General features: G+C 47.5%; 1 protein-coding gene across 4 annotated transcripts in view; it reads left to right on the top strand.

The window, feature by feature from the left end:
* LOC147252619 (transcription factor 7-like 1) overlaps nt 1–22,107 on the top strand; it is an 87,735-nt gene extending 65,628 nt beyond the window's left edge. The window contains exons 2-3 of one of the 4 annotated variants that reach the window (XM_086220980.1): nt 20,262–20,524; nt 20,600–22,107. In XM_086220980.1, the coding sequence (XP_086077106.1) occupies nt 20,262–20,524; nt 20,600–21,298 (962 nt within the window). In that variant the 3' untranslated portion in view covers nt 21,299–22,107. Of the gene's footprint in view, nt 1–20,186 lie in introns of those variants that run through there. The other 3 variants (XM_086220981.1, XM_086220982.1, XM_086220979.1) reach the window with 3 other exon arrangements.
* The last annotated feature ends 372 nt before the right edge of the window (nt 22,108–22,479 follow it).

Genomic DNA, 22,479 nt, shown 5'->3' on the forward strand with positions numbered 1-22,479 from the left:
TCTACATTTAATAAGGAAATTGGTGTGTAGCTGGCACACTGCTCTTTGTCCTTTCCCTGTTTCAGAATAACTGTAATTATTGCCTCGGCCCACGATGGGGGCATTTTGTTGTTTGGAGAGTCCAAGTGAAAGTAGCAAGGAGCGGTGGAGTCAGCTCGTCTCCAAACATCTAACACCACTCAACTGAGTATCCATCGCTCCCTGGTGTTTCATTGTTTGTCACCTGGTGTTTCATTGTTTGTCAATGTATTTATTGCCTCTCTCACCTCCTCATTTGTAATCTCAGCTGTTAATTTCCCATTTTGTATTCGTCCTGTTGAAGGTCGAGCTAACAACTCCAGGAATGCACTCATTTCATTCTCTTCTGCGGATGTAGGTTGTGCCTACAAATCTTGGTAGTATCTTTGGAAGATTTTTCCAATACCATCTGGGGTGGATACTGTCTCACCTGTGAGTGGATCTTTCATTTTGTAGATTTTATTAATTGCCTGTTGTTTTCTTATTCGCTTTGCCAATATGTTAGTGGCCTTTGAGCCTACTTCATGGTAACTCATCTGAAGGCATTTATTCTTTTTTTCAATTTCATCCAGTAGTACGTCATCTATTTTGGTTTTTGTTTCTCTAATTTGCTGACTTATGTTGGAGTCGTTACTAATTTGGTATTTCTGTTCCAGTCCCCTTAGCTTCTCAGGATTCAGTCTCTAGGCTTCTTCTTTGACTCTTTTTCTGTATGCTGCTTCAGCTATCAGCTTTCCTCCAATGACTTATCTTCATGGCAACCCAAAAAATTGTTGGGTCCACAGCGTCATTGTTATTTTCCTCTATGTATCTTTTTATTTCCATTTGAACCTCCTGCCTTGTTTGATCATTGTTCATTATTCCCAAATTGAGTCTCCACACTGTGTGTCGTCTTCTATCATCTAAATTTGTTGTTAAATAGAGTGGGTTGTGATCAGACACATCTGCAGCCCCTATTTTGCACTGCCTTACCATGTAATTTGTTAGGCTCAGAATAAGGCGACCCAAAACGGGTCTGGACCCAGGTAGCACAACCACAGACAGACAGAACACAGGGAGTCAGATGAAACCACCCGAAGGCTGTTTATTGGATGGAAGAAAAAGGGGAAGGGACAAAATGTACACTAACTTAGGGACCTAAAAAAAAGGGGGGGGAATGTGGTGCGTGGCTGTGTAAGATGAGATGTGTAATTTAACTATGTGTATGCGTGGGTTTGCGTTGTGAAATGTTGCGTGTGCGTGTACTAACCAGTCCGTGGGAAGGGAGCCCTACCGCTAGGGACAGAGGGCACGAGGGTCCAGAGGAGGGAAGGCAAGGCAGGGAGTGGGGATTTGTCCAGGAGACAGCGATGGGGGTGAAGGCGAGGGTCGAGGATAGGGAAGGGTCCTGGAGGGTGGCGTGGAGGGTTGAGGAGTCGAGGAGGCAGACGAGAGATGCGGAGGAAATCACGGAGGGGTTCTCAGAGGCAGCTTGGAGCCAGGGGAATCTTGGGGGGGAAAAAAACAAAGTCAAATGGGATGAGTGAAAAAAGGAATGGCTAGAAGCAAGCGAACAAACGAAACAGTAATACTGCAAGGTAAGCCAAGGAGCTTGTCGGCAAAGTTACCACGTGGGATCAGTACGATCTAAGCCCGGGTTGAAGGTCCTGGATTCCTCTTATAGCTGGCCCGGCAATTGCCTGCAGGCATGGCTGATTGCTGATCGGTGGCGCCTGTGCTAGAATCAGCCTGAGGAGGGCCATGGAGAGCATGGGAGGGAGGATCCCTAACAGGACCCCCCCCCCCCTCCTACGGGAGATACCGGGCGACCGTCCGATGGCGCCAGGGTGGGTCCGGTAGAAAGCTTCCAGGAGGGCAGGGTCCGCCAGGTAGGTGCGTGGAACCCAGCTGTGATCCTCGGGTCCATACCCCACCCAGTCCACTAGGAACTGGTAGCCCCGTCCACGACGCTGGACAGCAAGGAGTTTGTTCACCTCCCAGACCATGTCACCCCCACCCAGGACCCTAGGAGGTGGAGGAGTAGGGGTCGGGGGGGACAGGGCACTGGACACTGCGGGCTTGACATGGGAAACATGAAACACTGGGTGAACTTTCAGGGAAGCAGGAAGGTGAAGACGTACCGCCATGGGGTTTACGATGCGGTCGATAGTGTAGGGACCAACGTAGCAAGGGCCCATCTTTTGGGACGTAGCAGGAAGGGGCAGGTCGCGAGCCAATAGGTATACCTTCTGACTGGGCCTGTAAGAAGGAGCTTGTCGTCTATGGCGGTCAGCCGAGCGTTGGGACCGCTCGTTGGCCCGCAACATGGCACTCCGGGCAGCCTTCCAGATCTGCCGGCATCGACAAAGATGGGCTTTTGTGCTAGGGACTGCCACCTCCAACTCCTGACTAGGGAACAGTGGGGGCTGGTAGCCAAGGGAACATTCGAAGGGCGACAGACCAGTGGCTGAGCTTTCTAGGGTGTTGATGGCATACTCAACCCACGGTAGCAACTTGCTCCAGGAGGCGGGGTTGCTGGTGGTGGCGCAACGAAGAGCTGCTTCTAAGACTTGGTTAGCCCGCTCCGCCTGACCATTAGTTTGTGGATGGTATCCAGAAGAGAGGCTGGCCGTGGCCACAATACCTCTGCAGAAGGCCTGCCACACCCTTGCAGTGAATTGGGGGCCACGGTCAGAAACTATGTCCTGCGGGATCCCATGGAGGCGAACGACGTGGTTAACTAGCAGATCAGCGGTCTCTGCTGTGGTCGGGAGCTTGGGAAGGGCAACAAGGTGAACTGCTTTACTGAAGCGGTCAACGATGGTGAGGATGGTATCATTACCTTGGGATGGCGGGAGTCCAGTAACAAAGTCCATCCCCACATGAGACCAAGGCCGACTGAGGACCGGGAGGGAACGCAGGAGCCCTGCTGGAGGTTGGTGGGAATCCTTACTGCGGGAGCAGATGTCACAGGCCGCCACAAACTCCCGAGTGTCCTTTTCCAGAGAGGGCCACCAGAAACGCCTGCGGATGAAGGCTGCCGTACGGTGAGCACCAGGGTGACAGACAAAACGACTGGAGTGGCCCCACTGCAGCACCTGGGATCGGACAGCGGATGGTACAAACAAGCGGCTGCGGGGCCCGTTACCTGGGTCAGGCTGAGTACGCTGAGCCGTTCTTACCAGCGTTTCAATACCCCAGGTAACCACTCCAACTACCCGGGCCGGCGAAAGGATAGTGTCGGGGGTTTCAGGGGCCTTGGAGGACCCCTCAGGGTCTAGGCGAGAGAGAACCGTCGGGAGAGGTAAGCGCAGGGATGGATCTTCTGATCCTCAGATCGCTGGGACAGCACAGCTCCGATCCCTGTGTCCGACGCATCCACCTCCACAATGAACTGTCGAGATGGATCTGGATGAGAGAGCACTGGTGACTTGGTGAATAGGGCCTTCAAGGCTGTGAATGCTGCCTCCGCCTCTGGAGACCAGGAGAAGGGGCGGAGGGTGGAGGTGAGTGCTGTTGGGATTCAGAGCCCATGTGCTGACATCCACCATTTTCTTCTTCCCTCTGTTCCATGTGGAGATGGGACAGAACAAAGACTAATAAAAACTTTCCCGCCATCCACCAGGTTGAGGTGTGGCAATCCTCTTCAAAGGGGGAAACCCACGTCATCATCAGCGGTGGACCTATAAAACCAGGCGTACTGCCGAAAAGCTTCGCTTTTTCCCAGGTACGCTAACTTAACCAAGTAGCGTCTGCCGAAAGGGAGCAACAAACCACGTCTCCCTTTGTTCCTCTCTTTTGCTCGTGGAGCAGCAGTCTACAACTCGCGGGACGAGTCAAGTCCACAGACTTTCACCTTCAATTCAGTCACGTGACCGCGGTTCTCCTCATCTCCTAACACAGAGAATCCGTGCATCCCTTCTTTTTTCTTTTTGACCTTGTTTTGGATCCAAAGGAGACAGTCCGCACCTGCTGATCTCCTCTACCCTGCAGAAGGACGCAAGTTTGGTCGGGACGTGTTGCTCAGGACAATTCCCCGACCCGGTCGACCGCGGAGGCGCATATCCGAGCCAAGGAACGGACCCTCTGCTAGCGCCATCTCCATCTCCGCCTCGTAGCGGAGCAATCATAGTAAGGCATCAATGTGTCTGGGCTGAGATCGTAGTTAAGAGTGTAACAGTAAACGCTGCAAGTGAACGAGCCGCCAAGCTCTCATCATCGCATTGCTGTCACTATCTCGTTGTGCTGTGCTAACTCTGTTGTATCAGACGGGCCGCCGGGCCCTCAGCTCTGATCATCAAGAGTTATCACTGTTTGGTTTCCACAACCGAGCTGAGTTCATGATCGGTGGTCGTCTACGAAGTCGAAAGAGCTGTAACCTTGTTTGAGGAAGCGCACGTACCAGACTCGGTCGAAATCTGTACGTGCACACGGCGAGCGGGAGCGAGCTCTTTGTCTTTGTCGGCGCCATTTAATCTGAATCTACAGTAAGGTTAGATCTTTCCTTTCCTCCTCCACTCTGCTCTGAATCTTCACACCTCCACACACACGACTAGGACTCTGTTGCCTCCCTGCCCCCCCCCTCTTCCTACTCAGCGGAAGTCAGGGCGGCCATCTTGGCTCTATTCGTCCTAGTCTGCCATTTTGGGTCAGTTACCCTGACCTGCTCAGGTGCGCACACGCACCCACGCTCGCTCGCTCTCTCTCTCGCTCTCACTCACACACACACACACACCCTTGATAGAAGTAGATGTTAGATAGTAGTCCGTAATTGTGAAGATATACCTATTGATTATTGCTGTGTTAATTGTAAAATTAATATTGTGATAATAAATGTGTTATATTTTGCAACAATTCGACTCCTGGTTTTATTGTGTGTGGATTGAACTTTGATTGCTGGTTTGATTGGGTCAGTGCTCGGAATCACACCTTCTATTTGATTGAGACTGAATAGACCTGATAGTAATTGATTTTCATTAAATAATTTATTGTTTAATTTTAATTGATTCAATCGCTGTTGAATTTGGCCAAGCAAATTTGACAATTTGCTTACCCTGTTCACCTTTGAGGTCGATAACAGAGGATTGGCTGTTCCCTGATTCCAGGGTGGTGCCCCGTTAATAGATTATATTGTAATAATCATATTTAATAATTGATTATTTTCTTTATAGTTCATTTTAAGATATCGCCAATCCTCTCCCCCTTTACGAGCCCCAACATTTTGGCACTCCTTGTGAGGCCTAACCCCAACAGTGCGTTGAGAGGGGCAGCAACCCGGCTGAACCTCTGAACAAACCGCCGATAGAAATTAGCGAACCCCAAGAATCGTCGGAGCTGGGTCCTATCCATAGGTGTCGGCTAATTCTCCACCGCCTGAATCTTCTTGGGGTCAGCTCGAACATGTCCCCTCTCCACAACGTGGCCAAGAAAATCCACAGACGTGGTGTGGAACACACTTCTCCGCTTTCACGAACAGCCTGTTCTCCAGCAGCCTCTGGAGGACCAGGCGGACATGTTGTTGGTGCTCTTCCAATGTCCTCAAGAATACTAATATATCATCCAAGTAGACCACCACAAACGTGTTCAACATATCCCGGAGGACATCGTTGACTAAAGCCTGGAAGACAGCTGGGGCATTCGTGAGTCCGAAGGGCATGACTCGATACTCGAAGTGGCCGAGGTGGGTGTTAAAAGCCGTCTTCCACTCGTCTCCTTCTCGTATGCGTACCAAGTGGTACGCATTGCGTAGGTCCAGCTTGGTGAACACTGTGGCGTGGGTTAGGGGCTCAAACATAACTTAGGAGGGGAAGGGGATACTTATTCTTAACTGTGATAGCGTTAAGCTGGCGGTAATCTATACAAGGCCTCAGGCCACCATCCCTCTTAGAGACAAAGAAGAAACCCCCACCTGCTGCGGAGGATGATGGCTTTATGATACCTGAGGCGAGGGACTCTGTGATACAATTGCGCATAGCCTCCTTCTCTGGGACGAAGAGGTTATACAGACGGCCAACAGGAGGTGAAGCCCCGGGAAGGAGGTCTATGGCGCAATCATAGGGACGGTGAGGGGGAAGTGAAAGGGCCTTGTCCTTACTAAAAACTGAAGCGAGGTCATGGTAGACAGGGGGAACTCCAGTGAGGTCTGGAGGAGAGACGACGGGCCTGGGACTACTGTAAGGAAGATGGAGCAGAGCGAAGACAATTGGCATGACAAGCGACACTCCAGCCCAAAATCCGCCCTGAGACCAGGATATGTGAGGATCGTGTCTCTCCAGCCAAGGCCTACCTAATACCAAGGGAGCCGTGGGAGCACGCAACACCAGAAAACGTGCGGTCTCTGCATGATTACCCGAGAGTGTAAGTTTGAGGGGAATGGTGCTATGGGTAACCCTACCAAGGGAACGGCCATCTAAAGCTTGGACGGTGAAGGTGGAGCCGAGAGGAACGAGTGGAACACCAGCTTGCTGGGCTAAAGATATATCAATCAAACACTCGTCCGCCCCCGAATTCACCAGTACACTGACAGAAAGTGATTCTGTGCCCCAAGAGAGAGTGGCAGGGAAAAGATGGTTGTGACCCTTGGGTTGGGGAAGGGTGGATTGGCTCACTAGGACCCCCTTTGCTAGTGAGCCGGGTCTTTTGGGCGAGCAGGTCAGGCTCTGATGAAGTGGCCGGTCTTCCCGCAGTAGAGACAGTCTATCACGCATCCTTTGCTCCCTCTCTTCGGGTAGGAGACGTGACCTGCCCATGTCCATGGGTTCGTCACCCACTCTCCCAGATGATGGCGTTGTGGAGAGAGTGGAGGCACGGTCTGGCAGAGATGTGTAGCTGTAGACGAGGGGGTTCGAGGGCACGCGGGTGGAGTTGGGCCTGGAGGTCACTCCTTGGCGTTGCGCACGCTCCTGGCGTCGTACCTTCAGACGTGCATCCATCTGGAGAGCCAGAGTCACCAGTGTGTTGAGGGTGGCTGGAGGTTCTCTACCTACGATCAGATCCTTGATAGAGTCACTCAGGCCTCTCCGGAAAGCACTCCTGAGAGCAAGATCACCCCACCCGCTGTCAGCAGCAATCACACGAAAGTCCAGGGTATAATCTGCGACGGAGCGTGCCCCCTGCTGGAGGGTGTGGAGATGGCTGGCTGTGTCCGCCCCCTCTGCAGGGTGATCAAAAACCAGCTTGAATTCCTGGAGAAACCTCTCGTAGTTGCTGGCGAGTGAGGCATCTTGGCCAGTGGCTGCAAATGCCCAGCTGAGGGCTTTATCTGAGAGCAGGGACATAATCAAAGCAATGGGGGCTGCATCTGACCCATATCGGGAGGGCTGGTGGGTGAACGGGAGTTGACATTGTCCCAGAAAACCCTTGCACTGATCAAAATTTCCATCAAAGCTTTTGGGAGAGGGGAGTTTGGGCTCTGTTCGGTGGTCGGGACGTCAAAACGGCTGGAGGACTGAGCTGAGGCGTGGGGGAGGGCTGAGTTCCTGATGCGGAAAGACCACCAAGCTGAGAGACAGCCTCAGTTAAGGAAGCAAGCTGGTGGGTAATGGCCGCCAGGGTAGAAGTCGTGGAATGGGAGGAGTTTTGGAGAGTGGAAATCTCTTAAGTGACCTGGCCGAAAGCTGTATTGAGCTGAGTGTGGAGCGCAGATAGTTGGGTAGCCTGGTCATCAAGCCTAACTTGGAGAACTTGGGGAGTCAGGGGACCGGTGGGGGTAGGGGTGCCTGGCTGTCTGGGTTGGCTAGAGTCCGTCATGGCTTGATCGTTCTGTTAGGCTCAGAATAAGGCGACCCAAAACGGGTCTGGACCCAGGTAGCACAACCACAGACAGACAGAACACAGGGAGTCAGATGAAACCACCCAAAGGCTGTTTATTGGATGGAAGAAAAAGGGGAAGGGACAAAATGTACACTAACTTAGGGACCTAAAAAATGGGGGGAATGTGGTGCGTGGCTGTGTAAGATGAGATGTGTAATTTAACTATGTGTATGCGTGGGTGTGTACTAACCAGTTTGTGGGGAAGGGAGCCCTACCGCTAGGGACAGAGGGCACGAGGGTCCAGAGGAGGGAGGGCAAGGCAAGGAGTGGGGATTTGTCCAGGAGACAGAGATGGGGGTGAAGGCGAGGGTCGAGGATAGGGAAGGGTCCTGGAGGGTGGCGTGGAGTCGTGGAGGGTCGAGGAGTCGAAGAGGCAGACGAGAGACGCGGAGGAAATCACGGAGGGGTTCTCAGAGGCAGCTTGGAGCCAGGGGAATCTTGGGGGGAAAAAAAACAAAGTCAAACGGGATGAGTGAAAAAAGGAATGGCTAGAAGCAAGCGAACAAACGAAACAGTAATACTGCGAGGTAAGCCAAGGAGCTTGTCGGCAAAGTTACCACGTGGGATCAGCACGATCAAGCCGGGGTTGAAGGTCCTGGATTCCTCTTATAGCTGGCCCGGCAATTGCCTGCAGGCATGGCTGATTGCTGATCGGTGGCACCTGTGCTAGAATCAGCCTGAGGAGGGCCATGGAGAGCATGGGAGGGAGGATCCCTAACATAATTATCCTCTACATTCATAAAGCAGTACTCTATCCTTGAGTGGGTCCCAAGTGCTGCCCAGTAATGTGTGAAGTCTTGTTCCTGTGGATGGAGATTCCTCCAAACATCGATCATCGCCATCTCCTCCAAAGACACGTTTATGAATCTTGCCAAATGCTTTTTTGTGGTCCCTGACAACATTTAGATCTCCCCCACAAACCAGGACTCCTCCCGTTTCTGATAGAATGACATCAAATAGACATTTAAAAAATATTTGTCACTTTCTGGAGGTGCATATATATTTACTAATGTAACTAGTTCATTCTCCAGTCTTCCTTTGATAATGACATATCTTCCTTCTTTGTCCCTGCATTCCTTCTCGAGTTCAAATTTAATTGTATTTGATATCAGTATCACTACCCCTCCTCTACTTCCTTCTCTAAAAGTACTATGGTATAAGTTCCTATAGCCATATTTTCTAAGTTTGTGTTCTGATTGAGATAGGTGAGTCTCTTGAAGAAAGATTATGTGTGCCTTTTTCTTTTTTAAGTTTTGTGATGACCTTCTGTCTTTTCATTGGATTATTTAACCCATTTACATTCAGCCACATTATTTTGATATGGTTAGTCATCTTAAGTGTTGTTATTCCTTGAAAGCAAACTCCCAAACATCTCTGAACCAAGCATTCATGAACAGTAAGTGAAACAACAGAAATCAGAACAGTGAGTGACTTCAAATGCTGGGGAGAATTATCTGTCCTCCCCGAGTCCCCGTTGGTGGGCAAGGGGAAAACCCTCATCTCAGGAGGGCCCCTTCCTGGACTTTTAACAAAGGTCTAGATCTGTCCAACCGAAAGAACACTAAACAACCCCCAGTCGGATTTTAAAGAGTCATTATAGAAGAAACCTGTGTGTTGTAATCTGTGGTTCTACCTTCCCGTGCATGTTCATGTTTTCATGTGGTATTTCTGCTGCATCTCTCTGGCACGGTGTGCCGCTTCCCGTCTCGTATCCTTCCCTTTCACACGTTGCCAATCGGGCGTCACTCGTTCTTTCCTCGTAGCCGCAGGTGTGCCGTCTTCTCCTGGTGGGTCCACTGTGTGTCCCCTCTCTCTCATATCCCGCTCAGCTTCCCTGGTGCTGTCGTACGTTTTCACTCCGTCGCTCCAGTTTATCCGTATTTTCGTTAGCGGTGTCTGGAAACGGATCTTTTTGCGGATCGTTTCTGGATGACTTCAGCAGGATAGTCGTGATCAAAAAAGGTTAGTTTGTTCTCCATTTGTACTTTTCAGGGTCATTTCTTTTGTCTCCAACTTCAGAAAGTTAACTATGATGGACCTGGGTGTAGCATTTGGGCCCGGTTTCTGTGCGAGGCGGCGATGCACTCGTTGGGTATGTAGCTCCACTTCGTCAAGTAGCTGGAGCTCTGTTTTTAGCAGCCGCTCAATGCACTGACTGGTGGAGTTCTCTTCCATCTCTTTCTCCTCTGGGATGCCGAAGATGCGGATGTTGTTTCTCGGTGATCTTCCCTCAAGGTCTCTTATGTTCTCTTGCGTCTGTCGAGTCTGCTCCAGCATTTCCATCACCACTTCTCCCGCGTCTGTTTTCCACTCCTCCAGCTCTCCTATGCGTACCTGGGTCTCAGCCTGAGCCTCCCTCTGTGTCTGTAGTTCGTTAATATTATCTGTTAGTTTACGTTCAATTTCTTGCTGAAGAGTGCTTATTTCTTCTTTCATTTCGTCTTTTAGAGTGTTCAGTTTGTGTCGTATCTCTTGTTTGAGGTCTTTTATGTCTTTACTGATTGTAGCCAGCCCAGTTCGCAACGTCTCGTTGTGGTCTGCTCCGTCCATTTTCTTTGCTGTGTCGTCCTTGTGTTCGCTTGCTTCACTTTCAGAGGTCTTTCTAGTTATTTCCTCAGTTTTATCTTGTTTTTGTTTCGTACCTGTTCTTCGGTTGCCTCTTCCACCCATAATATGGTTTTTAATTATCAAGTTTTGTTCTTGGGTGGGTTTTAATTTTCCGACTTGGGAGAGTAGTTAACTATATGTCTGCACTATCGGCCATCTTCCCGGAACAAGTAAAGCACATTTTAAAAAGCAATTGAAGAGACTACTTTTGGATACAAGTACACCAATGTCTAATACATCTTTTTATCTGTTTATTCTGTGAAATCCCAAGTGCTGGGTAGCTAAGACAGGAGTATTCTGTGCTAGATGCTAAGGTCGAGTGTGTTTGGCTTCTCTTGTGACGCCGGTCTGGTTCAGGTGGGCGGGGCCAATCATGGACACAGTGATGGAATTGTGTTCATCCATGTTCACATGTATGTAAGTACAAGCATGTGGATGGATGTCATTGAATTTGAACCCCAGGAAGACCAGCTGTTGCCCTGGGTAACAGCTAATGGGGATCAAATGAAAACCCTTCCTGACCCCTCAAGGTCAGCTCAACATCTGGCTCATCCTGATCGCTGACTTGACGTCCAGTCCTTCTCTGTTTAGCCAACTTCCTGCAGCAAAGGCTGACGGGGTCGGCAGCGTCCGAGTCATCCGTGAGATGCTGAACTGCAATAGTTCAGTTAGTTCAGCGTTCCCACTCGTTCCCTGAAATTATTTTCCTGGACTTTTCAGCGGCTACGGAGACAAGTTACTACGTCATACACTACAGTGTAAACCAGCATGAGTAGAAAATACTCAAAATTCTTCTCATAGCCCATGACTTAAAGTTTTTAAGTTGTGTAAATAATTCTATGAGTCTGACTGAACTTAAAAAAATATACAATCTAAGAAATGAAATGGTGAAGTTGTTCATATTGTGTAACTTAGTTGTGGTACAATTACTCAAACTATTGAGTTTTTACAGAAAAATTAACAAGCTCTCATTGGAATAACATGATAGTAAGTGATTCCAAGACTAGAAAACACAGAAGATTCAGACGAACATCACCATCTTCCTTAAATCAAAGATACGCCACGACGCATTCTCAGACATGCGCAGGAACCACGGAGCAAAGCAACCCACACCACTCCACCACTCACCCGCCGTGTGCTCAGTTGGAAGCCGTCTTCTTGAAAATATTGGTAAGTACAAATGTTCCTTGATACTATACCGTGAAATTGTACTTTGTGTCAACCGACATTTTGAAAGAGTCTGGAAAACGGTCATTGCTAACTTGAAACACATAGCAGTGGCGGATCTAGAATGATATTTATGGGGTGGCGAGAGGGGGGGCGGAATTTTTGAGGGGTGGCAACATATGGTAGAAGTATATACCGAATTTAATCACAGTTTGATAAGAAAAGTAGACAGAAGAATATAATTTGCACTCAAGTATTTATGTTTGCAGGACTTTATACATTACTTAGAATATGTATCCCATATGTGGACACAAGCTTCCATGATGAGTGGCAGGTGTGTGAGAGGGGAAGCAAACACTCTCTGACTGTGTCAGAGTGGCAGTGTCGCAGGCAGCATTTGTCCAAAAGAAACTATTTCATAAAAAACGTACCCATGAAGATGTACGGACTGAGCTGTGCTAAGGTGGACACTGTAAATACACTGTGTGGACATAAATGGTCATGGCACTCAAACAGGTACAGGACACTGCTTTTATTGCTTACTCAGAACACATCCAAATAAGTGCTCCCTATCTGCCCTTCAGTAGTTTGAATAAATGTGTACATTTTTTTAAAAGCAAAAGATTGTACACCACCTTTCCACACACACATACAAACATATCAGGTCATCATTTGAACAGTTTTTAAAGGCAACAACCACAAGCAAAGGCAACCACAACATTAAGTTGTCATGCCTATATCAGCTGAATGTGGCGATTTCCATGTTGCTCAGCAAAACGCTTCACAAATGTATCGCGATCTAAAGCTTTTGTGTGTTTTGATTCAATGCTGAGCCAAACTCGCTCGTCTCTTTTCTGTCATAGCAGACCGCAAACAGGTCTTTATGAGCCTGACAGTTGAAAAACTTTGTTCACAGGATGCACTGCTCACGGGTAAAACAACTGCTATTTTACACAACCTGAACAACTCATGAAGAAACATCCTGGTATGGCTCCAAAAATTGAGTGAACTCCATTCGAGTGGCAGGACTCTCCTTTCCCCCTTTATTCTGTCTAGTACTCTCCTTGTCTGATGTAACTCATGTTTGAGAGCCTCAATATTTGAATCATCAGCTTCAGCCAATAAAAAAAGAGCCTCCATTCTCAAAAAAGTTGGACTTGATGGAGTTAGTGTCTGGACACCTTGCATAATGTTACAATTTCTTCATGATATCCAGAACTGGACAGTACACGGAGACTCAAAAACTGTATGCTGTCCCAAGGTGGAGTGGATGACAGCATCCTGAAGCACCTTGATTGTCTGTCTTGACCTTTTGGGTTGTTGCTGAGTTGTTGTTCAATGTTACTATGTTGACATAAATCAAGTGTTTCACTCCACATTTCCTCAAAAGAGGCTTGACTATGGTACTGGAGCAGCATCTCTTGAAGTGCTTCAATAAGTTCAACAGCCTTAGCGTAGTCCACTGCTTTAGACTGGAGCATGTCTGATAAACATTTGGAGCCACTCAAACCTTTTGGAACTGAACAAGAGATCCAGCAAAATTCAGATCAATCTGAGCCAATATCCCTCTTGTTCAACTGCTCTTTGTGGGGGGTTCTCAGGTGGAATCTCCTCAAGCAGCTGTACTGTTGCAGCCCACCTGTCCATAACATTGCAACATGTTATGTACCTTCAGGCCCAACGTATATCACCAAGCTGTTGGAGCTCCCTTGGTGCACCATCAAACATCTCCCGCTGCACTTCCAGCCATGCACATAAGACCCAGATATGAACACATAGATTCGTTCTAACAAGGAGGAGAAGTTTCCTGCATCTGCCACGCTTTTGACAGAGTCTGATATGACTAAGTTGAAGCAGTGTGCACTACAGTGAACATAGAAGGCATGTTTGGCTACTTCTTTTAGTTTTGCTTGGACATCTGCATGTGCCCCACGCATCACTGCAGCGCCCTCGTAGCCTTGGCCTTCAAGGTTTTCCTTGTACTCCAGCCCATGCTTCTCAAGAAAGCATATAATCTTTCACTTAAAGGTGCCATGGAGAGGTTGAACGGGGTATTAATTCTATTTCTGGGATGTGATTTGTAACCCCACTAACATGGTTGGGTCTGTGATGGCTCAGAACCTTCCTAAAAGGCTCTCTGAAACCGCTATGTCACCATGTTGGGTTTAGAATGCCTCGTTTGTCCCTATTGGGGTCGTTTCTGACCTCATCTGGCAACCTCATTATTTATGCAAGTGCATGAGTTGACGGCGATCGTTGCCGTTGTTTATCTGGCAACCTCATTTAACTACTACTCGGTGATTGGCTGCCCTCACTGTCACTGAAAAGAAAGCACTCCCACTTTCTCGGCTAACTGTCGCCGGTGCTAAGCGTGACTGCTACTGTCAATTGACAACATTCCATATCATACAACAACATTCGTAAGATAAGATACCAAGTAGCCACTGCCCATTCGCGGATCCAGCCGTATGCAAATATGCAGTGGTGGCCAACGGGACAACCGGGAGTTTTCCCGGTGGCCTGGCCCCTTGGTAGCCTGCCTTGCTGGCGGGATTCCTTCCCCCTCAAGCCAGGCCAGGCCAGCTAGCAACAGACAGCGCAGATAAAACAAAGGTGTCAATTCTATCGAGGCCATTCCTTCAATCAATCTGCACAGTCGGTGCTGCTGCAGGCTCCAGTTTGTGTCGTGCTAGCGAGCAACGCGAGAGAGCTGCACTCACTCGGCTCGCTCGTATGATCGCCCCCTCCTGAAATATGTCGAAGGGGCATGTGTGAAAGGGGTAGGTTCAGTGTGTGTGAGTGTGTGTGTGTGTGTGTGGGGGGGGGGGCACTGACTGAACTGTGACGTAACACTTCCGCCAAAAGCGCATTGGTCCATTTTCCCACAGCGATTCAAAAAAGGGAGATACTTCAAACAGAGGTTATGGCGCTGCCTCACACTTGGTGTGTCTCCCCCACAACTGGGGGACGTTGAAGAAACACCACAAACACGAGAACAATGATTTTCATTCAAGGTGACTGTGCTGTGTTGCAAAGGGGACTGAATAAGTTGATATTTGTTTGAAAAATGTTTGTACGTTTTATGTGGGAAAAAATAGTGTTAATGGTGCACTGGGAGAGGGTATCGCATTTTGTGTGTTCTGAGCTTTTTCAGTGATGGAGTTGTTACGGTGATGTCACTTCCGGTTTCATGATGTCACTAACGGTTTACTCGCGATCGCTCTGTTGTCAGAAAACTGTTTCCTGCTCAACTCGGGACATCGTTAACCCGCGGTTGTGGACAAGTTCTGCTGTGAGTCAATTCATGTGTAGGATTGTGTGTGTGTTTTAGATATTATAATTTAGTAACTGTCTGTTGTTAGCCGAAAACAAGCTAATCGTTAGTCGTTGACTGGGCAATTGAGTAATGTGTGTCTGTATGTTTTGTTGCAGTTTTTACCACATACTCATGTATGTTCATTTCAAATACAAAGAAGAAACGCCTCTTTCCTCTTTCTTGGAATCCATACGTGAAGGTTAGCTTGGTGTTTATTGTGGCCTCCAAAGACCAAGAGAGAACATCATAGTGACCTTTAAGGCAGCAGCATCCAGATGTTCTGCCACTTCAAACTCTAGAAAGCTCTCATGAACCACACTGTTGTAAAAATATCTCAGAACAAATGATATTTGCTCTTTTGTCTGAACATCTTCAGTTTCATCTTCAATCACTGAAAACTGCCTGCTCTTTTTAACCTCTTGGATGATTTCTTCTTTAACCATCGCAGCCAAGCATTCAAGTATTTCATTTTGTGTTGTTTTACTGGTTTCTTTTGCATTTCTAGCTTGTTGTTCAAGTCTTTTTTTAATGATGGGGTTATGGTTACCCAGCAAATCTAACATAGCTAGAAAACCACCCTTTTTTCAGAGTCAGGAGACCGCCTGTGATCCTGCTGTGCTGTGTTTTCTGTGACTGTTAGAACTACAATCTCAGGGACTGTTTTAATGTAGTACTGATTTTCAGTTACCTGTTTCTTATTTTGCTCATCCATGAGTCCATCATGGAGGTATTTTTGTTCATAATTGTCTTGTTCTCTGTCCATGCAAACATTGCATTTCCATGGCTTTCAGATCTGGCATGAGAAGAGAAACCACGGTCTTTCATTGTGGCCTTTTTCCAGTTACAATCGCCCTCGAGTGAGGTGAAAACAGTCCTTTGGAGCATCAGGGAGGGAACAATGCCTGCAGGCGAAACAGTACGGTGCATCTTTTGACTGCGAGGACTCCAACCATGGATGAGATTTGTACCAGTCGCTGCGGAAGCTTGTCCTGGCTCCTCCCTGGAAACTTTCTCGCTTTGGCTGTGCTCACGGTCACCTAATGGTGATTCACCATTGCTTTGACCCGCCCCATGGCGGGCTGACGACCAATGAGGGGGCTCTGCCCCTCAACTTGGACTTGCGCTGACAAAAGCTACAGCGGCAGCTGTCAGGCTTAAAGCATAGTGAGACTAATTATTTTTTTGTTGCTTTTGCACTGATTGCCGCGGGCCCTCTAAGGATCTAGGGCCCCTGGGCAACTGCCCAGTTGCCCTAATGGTTAATCCGGCCAGAGTTTCTATCAGTTTAGTCAAAACTGATAGAAACTCTGAGAATTCAGATCAGAATCCAGAGTCAGGACCAGGAGGACGGTCCTCAGTAATCAATCAGAGAGGCTGGAGAGTTTCCTGGCTGGAGGAGACAAACTGAGAATCAGGCTTTCAGATGAATGGAAACTTCTTCTGGTTTGGGATTTATTACTAAACTGGTGTCAACAATGGCAGCAGCGCCACCTCCTGGGCCAGAGCCTGGAGGAATGTGAGTGTTCCTGTGACTGGAAGAGTGGATTCATTCAGACTTGCATCCTCATCGTCACCAGCCAGGCTTCAGTGAGACTGAGCAGGTCAACACAACTGTCAGGTATCACTTCATTCACTGGTTCAGTTTTCAGCATCAGAGGTCTGATATTCAATCGTCCTCATCTAATTCTGATATTCTGTTGAGTTAATTTCGTGGTTGTGTTAACTTTGATGAGGTTTTTCTGACTGACTCCTCTACAGTAGAACTGGAGTGAATAAACTGACGTGGTCGGGGGACAGACACAGTCTCTATGGGGGTGTGGGTGGGTAACTGCCCCCTAGTGAGCGTCTAAGACGGCAGCTCTGCTTCCTGGTCTGAACTCTGGGTTGTCAGGGTTTTGGTTCTATTATAAACTAGGGCTGCAACTAATGACTATTTTAACAGTCGACTAGTCACCGACTATTGAAACGATTAGTCGACTAAATGGATAATTATTAATTTTTTTCTAAAATTTAGCTCTAAGTTGATTTAATTATGTGGCAAATGATAATAAACACGAAAGATGGCACAATGAAAAACATCTTTTATTGAACATTCGTTAATTTAAAACACGTTTGTCAGGCACAGTCTCATAACGCTGAAGCTCTCTTTTATAGCGAAAACACTCTTATAAAATGTACAATGTGCGTCCTAAAAACCGTCCAGCTTGAATGTTACTTGAACCTCACCGAGGCGAGTCAGACTCCGTTCCGTTCAACTGTCCGACCTGCTTTCTCTTTAAATGTTCCTGCATCACCGCCATGACACCAAGGTCTGCTTAGCAACCTTTGCTAGTAGTCTTTTTATTCGCCGTATCCAGGCTAAAATGCCACCAAACTTTAGAAGTTTTGGTGTGCGCACCTGATGTTGACGCTGCCATTTCTCCATGTTACCACTCAGAGACAGAGACGCTACTGTGCATGAGCGACTCTCGGCAGAGATTATAATCAAGAGAGGTGCCTCACTCTGTTGGAAAAACGCGTCTGGCGACAACAGTCAACGATGGAAGTCATTGTTGACTGTTGCTATTATCGATTTTTGTCGACAACGTTGACTAATCTTGCAGCCCTATTATAAACTAGGCCATATTTCTGGAAATGAGAGCAGCTCCGTCCAACGTGGGATGAATGCCGTCCCTCCTAATCAGACCAGGTCTCTCCCAAAAAGTTTTCCAATTATCTATGAAGCCCACTTGGTTTGCTGGACGCCACGACGACAGCCAGCGGTTGAACGATGACATGCAGCTAAACATGTGGTCACTGGTCCAATTAGGCAGGGGTCCAGAGACACTACTGGCTCCAACATTGTCTTCTCAAATGTACACACCGACTCAATATTAATTTTTGTGAACTCCGATTGGCGTAGTTGGATGTCATTACCGCCAACGTGAATAATGATTTTACCATATTTACTTTTACTTTTAGCCAGCAGTTTTTAAATTTGACTTGACGTTGCCCACTCTGGCCCCTGGAATGCACTTGACTATGGTTGCCGGTGTCACTAATTTCACGTTTCTCAGAATGGAACTTCCAATTACCAGAGTACTTTTCTCGACGGGTGTGTTGCTGAGTGGGGAGAACCTGTTAGAGACGTGAATTGGTGGTTGGTCACTGACAGCAGGCTTCTGCTTAGGACTGTGCTTCCTTCGGACAGTCACCCAGCCGCCCTGGTTTCCAGGGGAGCACTAGTCAGGGCTAAGCTAAGACGATCCGCACCAGCTAACGGGGACTGGCTAGCTCTAGCGGCTAATTGTTTGGATCCATCGGTGCAGAGCCGCCACAGGTCCAATTCAACCTTGCTAAGCCTTGCCTCCAACGCTACAAACAAACTACATTTAATGCACTTATCAGTATCACTAAAGGAGGCTGAGGAGTAACTGAACATGTGGCACACTGAGCAGGAGAGAGGGGAGCGAGAGGGGGAAGCCATTGCTAGCTTAGAGTGGAGAGTTTACAGAAAGAAAGACTGTCGCTACAAGACAGATGGTCTTTGAACTCCGGCCAAATAAAAGCAAATAGATATGTAGTTTGGGAAGGTAATTAGTAAACGAATAAGGAATTAGCGGGGATGATCACACTTTGTGCATTGCTGAACGTAGTGCTTTGCTTCGTTGCGCGAGCTAAACAGGAAGTGAGGTCACACGCTTACCGCAACGCAGGGAGAGGAGGAGGAGTCGTAGACCAATAGCAACTCATGTTCAGTAGCCTCCATCTGCAAAATGGGTGCTCCTGTGCTCTTCTGTTTACTTGGAGAAGGTGTTGAGAAGCAAAACTTTCCCATCATTCAAAAAAGGATGCAATGTCATTCTTATACTAGACATCCTGTAGGAATTTGCAATGATCAGAACCAGATGATGGACGTAGTTTGCCATGGAGGACAACACGATAACCCAGGTTTCAGAAAAGATTTGTTGTTCTTCTCTGTAATGCAATTGACAAGTACGAGTGGAATACTGAAGTAAACAAAGAAGGCAACTTATTATTTTGTAGTCTTGAATCAGTCCGTTTTAAAAGTTTACATTGGATGCACATGTATGTGTCTTTTATCATTGTAAAGCTCAGTTTCTGCCGTTTCATATGATATATGTGCCATATTTGTCTGATGACGGGTTTGTGAGGTATTTCGATGAGTAAAAGGAAAGCGCATCAGTGCACAGCTTTTTGTGAACTGTATTTATAATTAAATTCAGCCAAACTCAAAAAGTAATTTTTTAACACACACTTGAACGCAAAAAATAGGTGATAGGTACCATTGTAAAGGCGCAGCTGTGTAGTTTCATGTGATGTGTGTGAATGAGCGCTGATGAACCATTCCAGAGGTATTTTAGAGCAAGGAATGTGTGTCTAGACTCACGCGCTTGGCGTGAATGGATCTCTAAGGGTTCGTGTCAAGCTGCTGTTTTTAGGGACAGTGTGGCTTGGAGAACAGTGGCCATCTAGTTTGAAAGACATGTTCTTACGGTGAATCATCTTCCATGGCGACTCCTTAATCAAAGTCTCTATGTGGAGTAAAATTCAATCACAAAATGTAGAATACCAACACCACCCAGATCCTGGACAACATGATCTTGGGGGCAGAGGGTGAGACAAAACTGTCAGGTGAAGGAGTTCCTCCCAGTCACTGTGGGCCAGTAGGTCAGGTGACATCACAGTGGCTGAGATGACTGAGATGACAGAGATGGCAGGGATGACAGTTGATAGTTGTCATTTATGAGACTAACTTGGTGATTCATACAAATACATCCACTCAGGACACCTGCAGACAACCAGACTCAGGGGCTTTCTTCTTCTGCTGGTGTGACGGTGGTTTGGAGAATCAGGAGTTGAAAGACGATCATGAGTAATAGAGAATTTGTTCCATTTGAGAACACCAATCAACCTCAACCAGTCAATCCTCCTGGGTTATGGTTCGATATGGATCACCCTCAACCAGTTGATCCAGCTTGGTTATGGTTCGATACGGATCACCCTCAAGCAGACAACCTTGCGGAGTTGTGGTTGAATACCAATCAGCCTCAATCAGTTGATCCTGCTGAAGTGGGGTTTGACACGGATCACCCTCAACCAGTTGATCCAGCTTGGTTATATTTCGACACGGATCACCCTCAAGCAGACAACCATGCGGAGTTGTGGTTGAATACCAATCAACCTCAATCAGTTGACCCTCAACCAGCTGAACCTGCTGGGTTATGGTTCCATGTGGATCAAAGATCACCAGTTCAACCTCAACCCCCTCACCCTCAACCTGTTGGGTTGTGGTTCAATACGGATCACACTCAACCAGTTCACCCTCAACAAGTTCACCCTCAACCAGTTCACACTTCACCATTTCAGACCTCACCAGTACACCCTCAACAAGTTCACCCTGAACTAGTTCACACCTCAACAGTTCACACCTCACCAGTACACACTTCACCATTTCACATCACACCAGTACACCTTCAACAAGTTCACCCTGAACTAGTTCACACCTCAACAGTTCACACCTCACCAGTACACACTTCACCTTTTCAACCTCAACCAGTTGAACCTGCTGGGCTACAGTTCAGCATGGAAAACCCTCAACCAGTTAATCCTCAACCAGTTTACCTTCAACCAGATGACCCTTCTGGGTTGTGGTTCAACAATTACCACGCTCAGTCAGTTAATCCCCAATCAGTTCACCCTCAACCAGATGACCCTCCTGGTTTCTGGTTCACTAATTACCACCCTCAGCCAGTGGCAGGTCAGGACAGAGGCTACTATGGGAACATCCAGATGGGATATGGTCCCGGTGCTGCCACCGCTGCACCCATCTGGACCCACAACCATCTACAGCCTCATCAGCATGGACAGCTCTTTCCTCTCAATAGACAGACAGGTGCTGTCATCAATGTCCACCACTGGCCACATCACGCAGCAGCTGCCAACCCCCCCGCTGCCCCACCACCCCCCATCAATGGACCTGTCCGTGCCCTGCGTGCAGTTGGAATGATGGGAGGAGAGGTTGTGTACAGGGTTGTACCAACAGAAGCTGCACCAGCCACAGCTACTCCACCAAGAACAAACAAAATAACCAGAAAGAGAAAGGCTAAAGTCCAGCAGCCTTACAAGGACTCGTACGTGAAGAAGCCTTTGAACGCTTACATGATCTTCGTGGGGGAGCAGAGGGAGAACGTCAAGAACGAGCTCAACGTTCGAGACAATCGTGTCATTAGTGAAGTCTTGGGGGAGAAGTGGAGGGCCCTTCCTGAAGAAGTGAGGGCTAAATACTTTGAGCAAGCAGCAGCTGCCAGGAAACTCCACGCAGAGAAGCATCCCGACTGGACCTGCAAAATTAACTACGGCAGAATGAAGAGGAAGAGAGACTGGAAAAGCTCCTAAACCCAAGACAAGGATCTGAACTGTAACCCAGCAACCCTGCATGTGGTTGCTGTAGCGGCACTGTAGTCTTAATCTGAACAGTTCTGAAGCAACAGAACACAAAGCATGGCTCAGAAAGAGATGCTTTGAATGCAGTTTTAAGAATTAAACTGAAGTGAATGTCCCATATATTTTCAGATGTTTGGTTTGTGTATTAAAGTTGGGTTCTAAGAATGTTTCTTCAAGACGAGTGAGCCTTTAAATAAACCGGTTTATCCCAGGCACTGAAGGAGGCTGAAAAATGACAAACACATTACTTGCTACCAAAAGATGGTGTTTATCACATGTAAAAGCTATAATATGAGTCTTTGGCTCTTTGACTCCATAAGAACATCATCTTAGAGCAGCTGCGAGAAAGATCCCCCCATGGAGTCCAGACGCTGGAGCTGATGGCGGTGAAAGATGTGAATGGATGAGATTTGTAGCAGACGACGGGATCAGTGAGGCTGGGAGGACCTCAGACTCAGAGAGACTTTAATGACCCCGAGGGAAAAAGAAAACTGGGTGCTAATGGGGAGGAGACTGAGCAGTAAGCAAGACACGTATTTTAGAAGACCTCAGCAACATGATTGGACAGCAACGACAGTGTATTGCTGTCCTATTGGATAACTTTTATCGGTGGGACACTCCCGTATCACATGTAAGAAGGTCCCAGTTACATTCAAGGGAAAGAATCTGCATTTTGGTGACAGGATTTCTAAGGAATTAAGAGTGTTTGGAGGACAAAACTAAAGTGGATTCGTTGAGGATTTGAGCGACAGGATGGAAAGAGAATATTTTACCCAGATAATATGTAGTTGTGGGCCAAAATTTAAAGATTGAGTGGGAGGCAGTTGAGATGACTTTTTTGTAACACATCTTTGTATAATACAGTTTTCAGTACTTTAGAACAGCTGATATTTCTTCAATATAAAAAACTAAAGGATGATTTGGTGAGTGAGACCATCAGAACCCACAGGCCCGATCAGATATAAGAGAAACAAAGTTGCTGGTAAATTTTTAATTTCTCTCAGGACTGTAAACGTTCTTGAACCATTCACATCCACGGTGTATTGCATGATTGAAGTTTGACACCTTGACATCACGTTTGAGCACATCATCATTTTACTGAGCCGACATTGAACACATCACAACCACAGCTC

The sequence above is a fragment of the Aulostomus chinensis genome, chromosome 12 (genome assembly GCF_037954235.1).
Source record: "Aulostomus chinensis isolate RoL2024-O1b breed Wild chromosome 12, RoL_Achi_v1.0, whole genome shotgun sequence".
NCBI lineage: Eukaryota > Metazoa > Chordata > Actinopteri > Syngnathiformes > Aulostomidae > Aulostomus > Aulostomus chinensis.